The sequence below is a fragment of the Tricharina praecox genome (genome assembly GCF_024521635.1).
Source record: "Tricharina praecox strain CBS 144465 chromosome Unknown BZA05scaffold_15, whole genome shotgun sequence".
Lineage (NCBI taxonomy): Eukaryota > Fungi > Ascomycota > Pezizomycetes > Pezizales > Pyronemataceae > Tricharina > Tricharina praecox.
Genome location: NW_026250417.1, coordinates 367,312 through 380,261, shown reverse-complemented (window position 1 = coordinate 380,261; position 12,950 = coordinate 367,312). Strand labels below are relative to the sequence as shown.

General features: G+C 52.7%; 5 protein-coding genes across 5 annotated transcripts; 2 read left to right on the top strand and 3 right to left on the bottom strand.

Moving 5' to 3' along the window:
* Positions 1-2,436: 2,436 nt before the first annotated feature.
* On the bottom strand, positions 2,437-3,155 carry BZA05DRAFT_66680 (uncharacterized protein). The gene is made up of 4 exons (XM_051488543.1): positions 3,005-3,155; positions 2,939-2,951; positions 2,739-2,875; positions 2,437-2,672 (listed from the first exon to the last, which is right to left on the bottom strand). Exons 1-4 carry the CDS (start codon positions 3,098-3,100, stop codon positions 2,571-2,573), a joined length of 348 nt encoding a protein of 115 aa, XP_051338664.1. The 5' UTR covers positions 3,101-3,155; the 3' UTR covers positions 2,437-2,570.
* A 170-nt stretch (positions 3,156-3,325) lies between these two features.
* BZA05DRAFT_400632 (ribosomal protein L38e) lies at positions 3,326-4,335 on the top strand. The gene is made up of 4 exons (XM_051483911.1): positions 3,326-3,517; positions 3,662-3,675; positions 3,802-3,919; positions 3,977-4,335. The coding sequence occupies exons 1-4, from the start codon at positions 3,454-3,456 to the stop codon at positions 4,015-4,017; spliced, it is 237 nt and encodes a 78-aa protein (XP_051338663.1). The 5' UTR covers positions 3,326-3,453; the 3' UTR covers positions 4,018-4,335.
* Positions 4,336-4,381: 46 nt separating this feature from the next.
* On the bottom strand, positions 4,382-5,734 carry BZA05DRAFT_400629 (GNAT domain-containing protein). The gene is made up of 3 exons (XM_051483910.1): positions 5,423-5,734; positions 5,200-5,279; positions 4,382-5,140 (listed from the first exon to the last, which is right to left on the bottom strand). Exons 1-3 carry the CDS (start codon positions 5,442-5,444, stop codon positions 4,499-4,501), a joined length of 744 nt encoding a protein of 247 aa, XP_051338662.1. The 5' UTR covers positions 5,445-5,734; the 3' UTR covers positions 4,382-4,498.
* Positions 5,735-7,201: 1,467 nt separating this feature from the next.
* On the top strand, positions 7,202-9,060 carry BZA05DRAFT_454291 (uncharacterized protein; the record flags this gene model as incomplete). The annotated part of the gene is made up of 2 exons (XM_051487514.1): positions 7,202-7,273; positions 7,552-9,060. The coding sequence occupies 2 exons, from the start codon at positions 7,202-7,204 to the stop codon at positions 9,058-9,060; spliced, it is 1,581 nt and encodes a 526-aa protein (XP_051338661.1).
* Positions 9,061-10,140: 1,080 nt separating this feature from the next.
* Positions 10,141-10,728, bottom strand: BZA05DRAFT_400627 (uncharacterized protein). Its single transcript, XM_051483909.1, has 2 exons — positions 10,289-10,728; positions 10,141-10,218 (listed from the first exon to the last, which is right to left on the bottom strand). The coding sequence occupies exons 1-2, from the start codon at positions 10,623-10,625 to the stop codon at positions 10,211-10,213; spliced, it is 345 nt and encodes a 114-aa protein (XP_051338660.1). The 5' UTR covers positions 10,626-10,728; the 3' UTR covers positions 10,141-10,210.
* Positions 10,729-12,950: the final 2,222 nt, after the last annotated feature.

The window sequence follows — 12,950 nt, the reverse complement described above, 5'->3', positions numbered from 1 at the left end:
CACCTGCAACTGTGCAGCTGTTACTGACTTACCGGATGGGACGGAATTAATCCTGCGTAAGTAGCTGACAGCCAGCCAGCCAGCCAATTGCAATTCCAGAAAAACCAAAACCATAACCGCCACCACCACCACCACCACCACCACCACCACCACCACCACCACCACCACCACCATTACGGTACTACCTCTTCCACCTCTGGAGCAATCTATAGGAGCACACCATCAAGCCCACACATCCATCTATCCGCATTCCACCGGCATAGGTACAACAGCTATTAGTTAGCCCGGGCGGGAACACTGAAGCACCCCCATTCCTCACCGAGTTGCAACTCGCGTTTGTGCGCTACCTCTCTTACCTCCCTACTAACTTGATATAACCACTCCATCCAGCCGGCCGGCCCGCTTCCGAGGTTTTTTCTGTCCATGGCCTACCAACAGATCGAGATTTACGCTCAACAAACTCTCCATCCCTCCATCTCTCCTGAGCTACACAGAACAAAAGCAAAGAAAAGAAAAAAGCAAAGGTGTGGGTACTCTGCCATGCGTGAGACGTGGCATCTGTCCATCTGTCCATCCATCTTGGTAGTCTACATTTCATACCTAGTGGCACTTCCCCCCCGTGATGGTACATATTATTTAACTATTCCCCGAATCCCCGTTGCCCGCAGAAGCAGAAGCAGAAGCAGAAGCAGAAGCAGAAGCAGAGTAAGCAGAGGCGTTTCTCCTCCCGAGCCTCGACTCCCGATTGGCTGCACGACGGAGCTTCCAAGCACCAACCACCAAGCCCAGCGCTTCTACATCTGTACATACGAGACGGCTCGGTGGGAGCTTAGGAAGTCAACCGCATGCACGGTCTACTATCTAGTACCTACCCGTTCTCGCATCCGTATTATATGTAGATGGCATAACATAAGCCAGTCTGATCACGTAATTCCCCGCTCCGCTCACGCCGGGCTTCCAGAACCTCCGGTTGGAGCTACTATTCTACAGGCAGGGCATTAAGCCGCCGGCGATGCTGTCTGGAAGTGACAAACCCGGAGGCTGGAGCTGGCCGAGTATGTAAGCGGAGCGGAGCGGGAGCACATGTCAACATTTAGTTACGACGGTATCATAATCTACCATCATCATCATCGCCGTCGTATCCGCCCTTCTCATCCCCCAATCCCCGATCCCCCCGGATTACCAAACGGAGTGCGCGAGCTCCATGACACAATCTGACACGGACGAAGCTTTGTAAAAAAACTTCCTGAACAAGACAATACATTCGCGATCTCCGGGGAAATGTCGCCGCTTTGGATATCTCACGTACGGTATTCACCCATTGCTTGGTGATGTTTCATATCCGAACCACCCCCTCCCGGGTCAGGAATCACCGCCCCCCCCCCAGCGGCGGCGGCGGCGAAGCCGCTGTCAGGTACCAGCTGTGCATCCGTATGCCTCGGCAACCTCGCGCCAGGCATGCGGATCGATGAGCCCGAGCACCGTTAGCAACTACCCTTTAAGCCATCTGCGAGACACCCTATCCGATCCCACAAGTCCGATGACCGAGTACCTACCTAGTTACCTTCGGTAAATATCGCCATACCGTACTCCAAAAAGCGCCACTCTTGCGGGGTTCCGCCGTTCCGGTTGGGCTACATATCGATTCACCTCTGCGCGGGGAGGTTGATGCCCAGCCGTCGCCACACCCCGCTTCTACCACAACTGCCCACGAGCCGCTAATTCAGGCGTCCAAGGCCCACCGTTTCGAGTGATATCCCATGGTTGCTGCCTAGCTCGCCCGCCCCATCCCCGTCTCCTTTTCAACGTCTATAAACTCATGTCTTGTCCCTTCTTCTTCCTCTTCTTCTTCCTATTCTTCTTCTTCTTCTTCTTCTTCTGCTTCGTGTTTTCTTCTTTCGAGTCGTCTTCGCGGGTCGCTAGCTCAAGATTCAAGATATTGCAACGGTTCCGGATAACAACGCGTTCCGAGGGTTGGACCGTGGTCGTATTTACCGAACCTGAAGGGGTAGAGGCACGGTGTTTGCTTGGAATCGATGGTCATAATCTTTTGTTCTCATTGATATTGAGACGGTAACTATGTGGAAGACTGGGGCTGGTCGCAAGTGAGCTCCGGTGGTATCCAAAAGCACCACCGGGAACCCTTCCTTTCCACCCGCTGTAAGTTGTGCCAAGCAGCTCGAGTAGTGTCTTGGACATACATAGCATCTATGTCAAACGCCCTTGAAGAACCACTTTGCAGAAGGCCCCTATTGCCGATGCTAGCTCTACTAGATGTCCGAGCAGGATAACGACCGGTGGTCATGATCTTGAGCCCTCACATCAAAGCCACGCGGTCGATTAAGGTTAACCTTAAGATTTGCAAGGCTGAAGACGAAAGATAGGCGAGACCAATACTTGGGTACTCTGCCGATTCGAACCCAAACGGAACACATCAGACGGCAGTTTCCAAGCACAGTCACGTGCTATTGATATCTCAACCAACCTCCAGTGCCGATATGTACGAACGTGTACCAGATCCTCAAAACCTACATGCCACTGCCCAGCCCCAGCCTCAGCCCCAGCCCAACTCAACTCCTCGGCGTAGGCGGAATTCTCCTCGCCCTCACAGCGGCATGAACGCGCTCAACAAGGGCCTCTCTACTCTCGTCTTCACTAGTCACGATATTCCTCTGGAAAAAAACAAGTCTTTAGATCTCGTGCGGCCTGAAAATCATCGGGAGGTAGTAGCCGCCTACAGCGTTGAGCCAGGTCCGCAGCTCCTGCGCCGTCCACTCGCTAGGATCTCCGTACGGGTCGTCGGTGCTCGCGCCGAGGAGCGGCGCATCGCGCCAGATGGCCCACGCGCTTACACCCACGATGATGCCGGCGAAGGCTGGAAGTGTGAGCTTGTATACAGTGGTGGTGGTGGTGGTGGATTGGAGTCATGAGCACGCACCGAAGAAGGCATTCTGTGGGACGTTCCGTCAGTTATGCGGAAGTGAAGTGGGAACGGAATTGTAACCTTGGATGTGACGAGACGGTCAAGAGCAGTCGGACTGCGCATTATGAATTGTGTTACTTGTTGCGTGGTGGTCGTGGATGTTGTGGGAATAAACATTGCATGGTGGAGGGGATGAGCTTCAGCTGCAATGAGCTCTCCCAGAAAGTGGGGAGTCAACCGTGGCTTGTGCAACGCATGACGTGGCTGGTGGCGCAGATGAGATGATGGCTGATAAGATCGGCATCTCGACGAATCGCTACGATAAGATAAGATCCCACAAGCCCCAAGCCCTAGTCGCACCACAGTCCCTTCGGTACGCACAACACCCACAATCCGCAGAATTGCCAACTGGGCCTAGCCGAATTTCCCCCGACGACGACGAAAGACGAAAGCGAGCCCCAACGACGACCGATACGCCAAACCTATCGCCCACCGACCAACCCGAACCCCTCCGACAACTATATCCCAAGATGCCTAAGCAGGTTCACGACATCAAGCAGTTCATTGAGCTGTGCCGACGAAAGGATGCTTCGTGTATGTTCTACCCGATTCGCGGAGGAGAGGATGCGGGAAAGGAGGGAGGGAGGAAATATTGTCGAAACATTGTCCAAGCGAGAAACGGGAGGGGGGTCGGAATTGATACATCAGAGTGCTGACCTACGTTCGTGAAATTTATAGCTGCCAGGATAAAGGTCCGTTCTACAAATCCACCTCTGCGACGACGACGATGAACCGCTGTTGGACGGTGAATTGCTGCGTGTTGCGTGCTGTCTCGCGGGAGCTTCAAGTGCTGATGGAACTTTTTTCGCGATTTACAGAAGTCCACCAAGGGTGCTTCGCAGATCAAGTTCAAGGTCCGCTGCAGCAGACACCTCTACACCCTTGTCCTCAAGGACACCGAGAAGGCCGAGAAGCTCAAGCAGTCGCTTCCTCCTGGTATGCTCCAGCGCACAATTCCTCCCAACGCTGTTCGGCTCTAACCCGGATGATTAGGACTCACCATCACCGACGTTCCTTCCGTTTCCAAGAAATAAATGTTCGGCGAACGGTAGACTGGGTGTGAGGGAGGCATGATGTTTCGGCGAGGGGCGTAAATGTGTACTATGGATGTAGACACATTGGGCAAATGAAAAAAAGGCTGCCTTCAGGTCCAGCTGGCGTTACCTAACTGTTTGTTTCTCTTTTCTGGCTTTGCGGGTCGGTCATGATAAAAGGCGCTACAATGGCTTTCTTTTTGGTCCAAACGATGTACCCAACCCCCACAGCTTGCACACGTGTGAACGAGTGATGGCATCGGCCTGCTGCCCAAGTACCTATGACGGCCAACATCTTCGTAGGACCAACATCTTCAGCCTGCCCACCGCTCACACTGCTGTTACCAAAATATGCTTGAATCTATTCAATCAAGATGATCGGTTTAAAACACTCGTGTCGTCCTCCAGGTATCTATGCTACAACAAAATCAAACTCCATTGCTGTCTAATTTACACCCCGCCTCATTCCAAACATCTCCACCTACTCCCGAATATACTTCAGAGTTCTGCATTCATCCAGCCCATACGTCTTCATCAAGCCATTCATGCAGGCCACATCCAGATTCTCCAAGACCAACTCGTACTCACCAAAGTAATTTGGCGTCTCATCCGACTTCTTAAACAGCAGTGACTCAAACAGAGCTATGCTACGGAGGTTGGTTTGATTGATCTTGACGCGCAGATGCGTGAGGACGCCCTCAACGCTCTCAACGCCCTTGCCAGCACAATATGTAGCGGCCAGTTCCTCACAATGTATAGCTACGTACCAAAGGAACAGTAGGACAGCGGCACGCCCGTACCCTTTCCGTTGGTTCTCCTTCTCCGCAATCATCAGCTCAATCTCGCCCACTAACATTTTTTCCCCAGCGTGCCCGCAGTCGGATGAGGATTCTTCGGTAGAATCGTGCTCTTCCGAGAGAAACAGGTTGATATCGCCCAGCATGTCTGCGTCGTCGCGGCCCGCGATGACCTGCCCGGAGTCCTCGGATAGCGAAGACGTCGGTGGCATCGGTGGTGCACATATTATGAAAGTCAGTTTGTCCGCGTCGGTGCGCCAGCTGCGTTGCATCGCGTATTCTTCGTCGAGGGATAGACGCTCCGAGGCTGTGGCCGCGCGGATTTCCTAGATCGACGCATTAGCGAGATCGATCCTTGAGGGAGGCGGGATGGAGCGAAACGGACTTCGTCGGCCATCCAGGCGTGATAGCTCGGGACATGATGCGCTTCATACGGAACAAGCAGAACCTTTTCGTTGAGGAGAGCTGAGAAAGACGGGAGATGTCAGAGGTAATGTCCCATCCGTATTTTTCACCTCATCTGCTCATTGGTTTCTCCCCCACTTCTTTCCCCTCTTCTCTATGCAGAAAAATGAAACGAAAGGAGAGACAGGGCAGGTAAAGGCGACCTGTGGATTCGTTCAACAGCATTGGAAAGCCGGTCTGGTTTGGTCTGGTTTGGCTTGATTACGAGTTCTGTATTTCAAGTGTGTGGATATCCGATGTGATCTGACGTTCCGGCGTAGGTGGAGGCGGAGATGGAGAATCTGAGGATCCGTATGGTGAGCGCATGGGTTTGAGTTGAGTTGGGCTGGGGTAGAAGGAGCTGGTGGGGCGTAGTATATTTTCTGGCGGGGTAACAACGGACGTCTGATAAGTTTCCGGTTGAGCCTCAGAGGTCTACGAGTAGAGTCTGTGTCGGCGGATCCTTTGATGTCGACCTGCATGTTGTTTCACCAACTGGGTACCTCCTTCTCTCCTCAGGCGAGGGAGATATAACCCAGTGGGGATTAGGTAACAATCTTACGGTGATGATGAATTCTGCATCTTGGCACGGCCGAACGAACCATTATTCGGTGACTAGAGTTCTCCCTTGCGAGATTTTCCTGTGTTTGATCATCACCATCGACATCTTCCGCAGGATATCGAAACATAGAAATGCATGCATCCATTCACATGTATATCTCTGGGCGATTACCAACTTCATCCGCAGTGTCCCCTGAGGCCTCGTCCTGGCCATGTATATCTCTGGGCGATTACCAACTTCATCCGCAGTGTCCCCTGAGGCCTCGTCCTGGCCATGTAAACAGCCACGTCCACATGATCGTTTCTCCATAGGGGTTTAACTGACGAGCCGAATCAACAGTTAGGACTCCCATTCGAACCCCCGTGTTTAAAGGTTGAAGGTTGAAGGAGATTATTGTCGAACCATGTGCGTGTCCAGAACCACAGACAATGGAATGGATCCCGTGCATTCTTGTACCGGCCAATTTCGACGGATCTTAGCTCTGGAATTCGGACGAGTGACGGCAGGATACTTTATTTCCGAGCTGCGATTCGCCGTGGTGTGCAAGTGTAGCCTTGCCCATGTTTCCCGGTCGTATTTCTGATTATCGTGAGCATCTGCCCGTAGGTTTGGACTCGTCCTTCCGCTCCAAAAGCAAAATAGGGCCCGGACGGCGGGAACCTACCTCCGGAGCGATAACACATCTGGCAGTCGAGCCCATATGCCCGATTGGAGATGCCCGATTTTAGTAGAACCGACAAGGTGAGAGGATTGTGAGTAGATTGACATTCCACCGGTGGTGAAATTGAAGTGAATTCCTTGAATGGTACTGGTATGAAAAGGAAGGAATGTATATGAGGCATCCTAAGGTGGCGAAGGGAGAAGACGCCAGTAGTTCGGATTCCTCTGTCCGCGGCCCCAACATCAGCTCGTTCCGGGAGCAAAGGAAAGATTCCCATATGTACATACCTGATGCCGAACAGAAATTGTGCATATATATATATAGCGGCTTTTCCCCCAGCTTGGTTGTTAAGCGAGGCAGGTACGTAACCGGGGTTCATTCTGCAGGGCGTGACGGTGTGCGCACTTCGCATGCAGATGATCATGATCAACACAACACATATCGCCAGGGAGCCGATTTCGGAGATGCACAGGAATATCATGAACCTGAAGGCTGGCGGCCGGGCTCTTGCTTCTGATTTATTGGGAAACTATGCACAAAAGTAAGCATTTCGGGTAAGAAAGGATGGTGACCACGAGATCGATAGAGTTTAAGAGTGAAAGCTTGAGCTCACGGCCGTGCTCATAGTCGACTTTGAATTCCGAACAGTTATGGGCCATTCTGAACATACCTATTGTTCGAGTGATCGCAAGTGTCATTCACCGCCCATTCTTTATAACTATGGATTTCTCGGAGGTTCCGCTCTGCACTAATAGCCTTCCTGGCAGCTCCTTATTCCGTGGTGACGCTGGTGTATGTGCATTGCCCAATGGAGCCGTGTTGGGCGAGTGGCCGCACCGACGGCCGTTAGCGTAATTGAGCACAACTCCAGAAACACCGCTCTCAGAGACCATCATCCCCTCTTACCGGCAGTCCATATCCTTATCATTCATATCAGCAACTCTTTTATTCCTAGACGCGGCGGCTTTTTTGTGCAGAAGATTCCAGCTTTCGAGCCCCTACTACCAAGCACGCTCTATAGCCTCGAATCTTTCCTCAGCAGAAGAACGTCCTGTTATCCTTATCATCAGATGGACGACACAACGGATATGTGGGCGTCGGCGTGGGAATCCCCATTTGTGCCCCAAGAGGCGATTTGGATGGACGACACAACGGCCATGTCGGCGTCGGCGTGGGAACCCCCATTTGTGTCCCAAGAGGCGATTGGAAATGATGCCGAACCGTCAGAATGCAGACTCTGTCTGGAGGAGGAATTGCTCGACTCTGTCTATTTTCCAACACTCAATCCGGGTTTCCAATCAGATGTCTACGACATTCGGCAGAGGACGTTTATCCTCTCCCTGCAACAATTGAAGAACCTCTGGAGCCAGGACAGCTTGCACTTCCGGCTTCATACGCCTATCGAATCCATTTCTATGATCCCACTAGTGGCCCTCAGGATAACGCCCCACTACCTCCAAGTTAGCGATGACAGTGCAAAGGTGCTGGTCGTGCGTACCCAAGCTTGCGGCCCCGAGAAGTTCCACTCCCCGCCCCACGTTTTCAAGTCGATCGAGTGTTCCATCACAGGATGGAAGCTAATGTACCACGAGCTCCGTCAGCTGCTGTGCATGCCGCCTCATCCGAACATCATCAGACCGCCAGCGGCACTCGTTTACTCGACTGACGGAGAGGTACCGATGTGGGATACTGCCGGACGGATATGTGATTCTGAGGAGCGAATTCCAATCGTCGGGTTCCTAACACCGGTTATATCAGGCCAGCCACTATCGGAAGTGTTTCCGGGGCGTCAGTCATGCATCTCCATCAACCTGCTGGCGAAATGGTGTCGACAATTGACGAACGCACTCCTTCACATCCTCCACCATGGGAACGGACCGAATCGTCCCGGGTTCTACTCCGATTTGAAGCCCAACAACGTCTTGATCACGAGCCCCTGGCTGGGCGAAGATGTGGTTCTAATGGATTTCGAATCCACCGGTAACTGGAAATCTTACTCTCCGGGGGAGGTCCTGAACCCGACAATCCCCTATGAAACGGGGTTTGTACCCTGTTGCTGCGAGTGCCTAAAACTCGGTATGGTCCCCGAACTCTACAGACATCTCCTGGACGAAGACGACGATATATACCAGCCCCGGACCAGAGTGACACACTTTTCCCCGATGGTTTCCACTCCCCCTGTCGCCGCACTTGCACATCTAAACAACTGTCCGGCTTACTGGCAGCTATCGTTTACGAATCCCGCGAACCGCAACAATACGTCCAAACACCGGTACAGCAATCCGCCGTATGGATACTGTCCCCCTTGGATCAACATGTCTCCGAAAGATTGGGAAAAAATGATGGTTTATTCCCTGGGCCTGATTGGTATCGGGCTCTGCAGAAGGAAGAAGTCCCTCCTCCGTAGCGAGATAGATCCTTGCTGCCCTCCAGGTGAAGTTCCGTGGGAGTTGTGGAGCACCCTCATTGAGATGGTCGATCATGATCCCGTGAAAAGACCGAGCTTGAAGATGGCTTCGCTAATCTTCGGGGCGTGGGAGAGAGAAGTGGCCGGCGCCAGCCTCTATGTTTATGCATAAGGAAAATGCTTTTATCGCTTTGTACATACGATGACATGGTGCAGAAGGTTTTTGAGGCGAACTTAGAGATCACCGGCTATAAGGGAACGCAAGAGATCGTTCGAGAATTTCATGTTGAGAAAAGATGAGAAGACGGTTGATGTTGGTGGTTCATATGAATCGATGGAGAAATGTCACGATTGGCCGCCCAGGAGGTGGGGGGGGGGGGGGGGGGGGGGGTGGAAGGGCTCTCTACTTTGAATTGTATTGCTTGATGTGTTATAGCGGGTATGAGTAGTAGGGAATGATGATCGAGCGGCTGGCTCGGGAATATAGCTGTTTTCAGGTCTTGTACTTTGGCCCCTTGAGTAATACAGTATACCGTGAACGATGAATCGCCCTACTATGGTGGGGGATGAAACTACCAGACCGCCACTATTGCCACCATCTCGTCTCTGTTCTCCTGCTTCCTCATCCTCTACGATTTATCGCCGTCTTCGACCTTGGCCCGCCATGAAGCACTACAGAACTAGGAGCCTCCCACAATTAGTTCTGAACTGCCATCACTGCAGCAGTGGCAAATGTGGGATTCCTCACATGGTTCGGAAAAAGTGGCCTTACGGGACTCTACTGTGAACTAGGTACCGAAGATATTGAGGTTACGTCCCTTGTGAGGCCGGGAGTCCGTGTTTCCACCGATGATGACAGTCATATAGACGTCTCTGACCCGGGTTCCATCCGCACGGGACGGGACGCTCCCCTCTTTTTGATTCTTCCGCTTCTTATCCTTCCCTTTGCCTTTGTGCTTCTTCTCGACCCTCTTCAATCCCTCATCCGTCCCGTAACGGTGAGGTGTACTCTCACTAGGGGATGATGATGAAGGCAGGTTGCATGAGATCCTTCTCTACTTCCGCATACTCGGATTGCTTGAGCGTAGAAGACTACGAAAACTGCGAGGGTGGAAGAGAAACGGAGGGTGCGGCGATTGATCACTCGTGGCTCTATCAGTAGAGGGAAAATGCTTTATTTTCAAATTCCGCAATCAAGTGAATCCGCAATCATCAATCATATCGAACCCAATTGAGTCCAGTCAAAGCAACAGTCAAATCAAAGCATACGAACAATTCTCCTCCATTTCACGCATCCCAACTCCACTTTAGACTCCGCAGGCCTAAAGCTCTACACACCCATTGTTAGCTTTCACTTCCCCGGCCTCTTCTCCCTCCCTCAGATTAGGTAGTCAACTTACTTCCGCAATTCTTCAAGTCATCGGTGCACTTGATGCTGGAAGCCTGGTCGTTCCACTTAGCCGGGAGGGTCATGAAGATTTGGCCTGGGTTGGCGATGAAGAGGCGGTCGTGGCAACCTCCGTGGCTGTAGAAGGCACAGCAACCGCCGTTCTGCTTGACGCTACTGATCTTGTTGTCCCAGGCACTGTCGAGGTTGAAGCACTGGTTGGCACCAGCGTAGAACTTGCAGTTGACTCCTCCCTGCTCGCGGCAGTAGAGGACCGAAGCGGCCTGGGCGACGAGGAGAAGAGGGAGGAGGAGGAGAAGACAAATGTTGCCGAGGATGGAGGACTGCATTGTGAATGAGGCTTGATGAGATTTGGATGGAGAACTGATGAGGTTTGGATGGGGGATTGAGAAAGGAGGATGAAATTCGATCGAGAAGTTTGATGGATGGTTGTTGGGAGATAATGTAGAAGTGGTCGCGGAGGGGGGAACTCTGGGGGGTTTATACAGATTTTGGAATTCCCCGATTGGCTTCGTGCATACGGTCTTCAACGTCGAGGTTTGCTCCAAGCCCAGCGGGCGGAAGAGCCCATGAGGTGCTCTTTGGTGTTGACCAGCTCCGAAGACGTGTCTCTAGGAGCTTCCTTTGTTCATTCTCACCCACCCTCACCCCCTGCCCACTAGATGGGACACACGGTTCAATGCTAGAATTGCATACCAGATCGTTGGAGCACTGACATGCATGGCCGGATCGATCATTCATGCAAAGATAAGGTGTTCCAAGTGCAATACGAAGCATCGGAAAATGTGGGGGAGAGGAGCCGCATCACACGTAGCAAACATTCGTCGAAGCATTAACAAGAGCTCCCTTCCACATCTAGGCAGTGTCTCGATGTCTACCCTCCACCCTCAATGGCTACCTTCCACCCCCGATGTCTACCCTCGACCGTCGATGTCTACTCTCGACGTCTACCCTTGACCGTCGATGTCTACTCTCGACGTCTACCTTCTACCCTCGATGTCTACCCTCGACCCTCGATGTCTCTCGATGTCTCTCGATGTCTACTCTCGACGTCTACCCTTGATGTCTACTCTCCACCCTCGATGTGTACTCTCGTTGTCTACCCTCAATGTCTGCTCTCAATGTCTACTCTGGACATCTGCTCTCGATGTCTACCCTTGATGTCTACCTCCCACCCTCGATGTCTACCCTCCACCATCGATGTCTACCTTCGATGTCTACCTCGATGTCTGCCCTCGATGTCTGCCCTCCACCCGCATTGCCAGCTGCGGCATTCTTCCGCGCCGCCTCCACGGCTACAGCCACCCGTCGACAGCCAGCTTCTCTAACCATCATGCATGAACAAACATACTACGTCATCAATCTGGCTTCTTCCGCCACCGTCATGCATTTTCGTTGTGGACGCACCGAGATCTCCATGGACGTCCCGCGCAAGCCTCTTTGCATCCTCCTGCATAAGCATCCTCGCTCTGACGCCCAAGTGTACGAACGATACCCTGCGACACCTCTCTAATAGAAATATGACCGGCAGCTTCCACCTGAGCTTCTCGTTCGTGGGCGAGATCTTTCCCCAGCGGTATTCGCACTTGAGGACTAACCAGTCACGGCACTGCTAGATCACCCTATAAATACCGATGTACTCGGGTTTCCATGGGCAGTTGGCATCGGGCGAAGTTCCGAACATGGCTCCCTTAGCCCTTGGGTATTGGTGACTTGCTCACATAGACAAGTAATATTTACATTTCGCTACGAAGGAGGAGCCAGCCTCCAGAAGCCATAATTCTGCCATGATTTCCATGCAAACATACCTACTTCGCACAGTACTGACTGCAGCGATAGCTAAGGGTCATATGCTCCTTCTCGCAAGCTCCTTCTCGCAAGCCACTACCCAATAGCGAGTCAGTCAGTACAGGTAGGAATATAACGTTTAAAAGCCAAACCCCGGCACCGGTAAGTACCACTTCTGCCGGGCCGCCGGCCGGAACCCAACGCGGCCCGGGAAGCACGAGTACGTACTTATGAAGCGATCTAGCCACACACTATAGCCGCGCTATGCGCCACGAGACCCGGTGCGTCGGTCGCAGCAACACGCCTGTCCCATCATATCACATCCCATCACTTCCCATCACATCCCATCACATCCCATCCTGTTTCTCGCAGCACGCCGGTCAGACGGTAGAGAGACGGGATAGGTAAATATATGCCCGGACAGTGCACCGTACTGTACCGGTAATCTTGGTATGCAGATACCGTACCTAGGTTGAATACGAGTACTGGTAACGATGAAACGAAACAAACTCCGCCTGGGCGCCCACCCGCCCGCCCGCCAGCCCGCAGTTACGTATGCACGTACGGGGGTTCACCGTATGTATATAGCCGCCTACATACCAGGCCACAGGCCGCTAGATGGTTACCGGTATCCGACGGTACGTACCTACCATGTACCTTCCATGTACCGAAACCGGGGCCGAGGCCACGTGGTGCCCATGCGTGCGGTGCGGGGCGACACCCTCCCTCCCTCCCAGCCGGACGAAGGCGAATTTGTAACGTACAACTGTCCCAGATTCGCAGCTGAGCGGCACAACACGGCTCTAGAACGACAAGGCTTGGATGGATGGATGGATGTGGGAGACACGACGGGAGAAGCAGGAGAA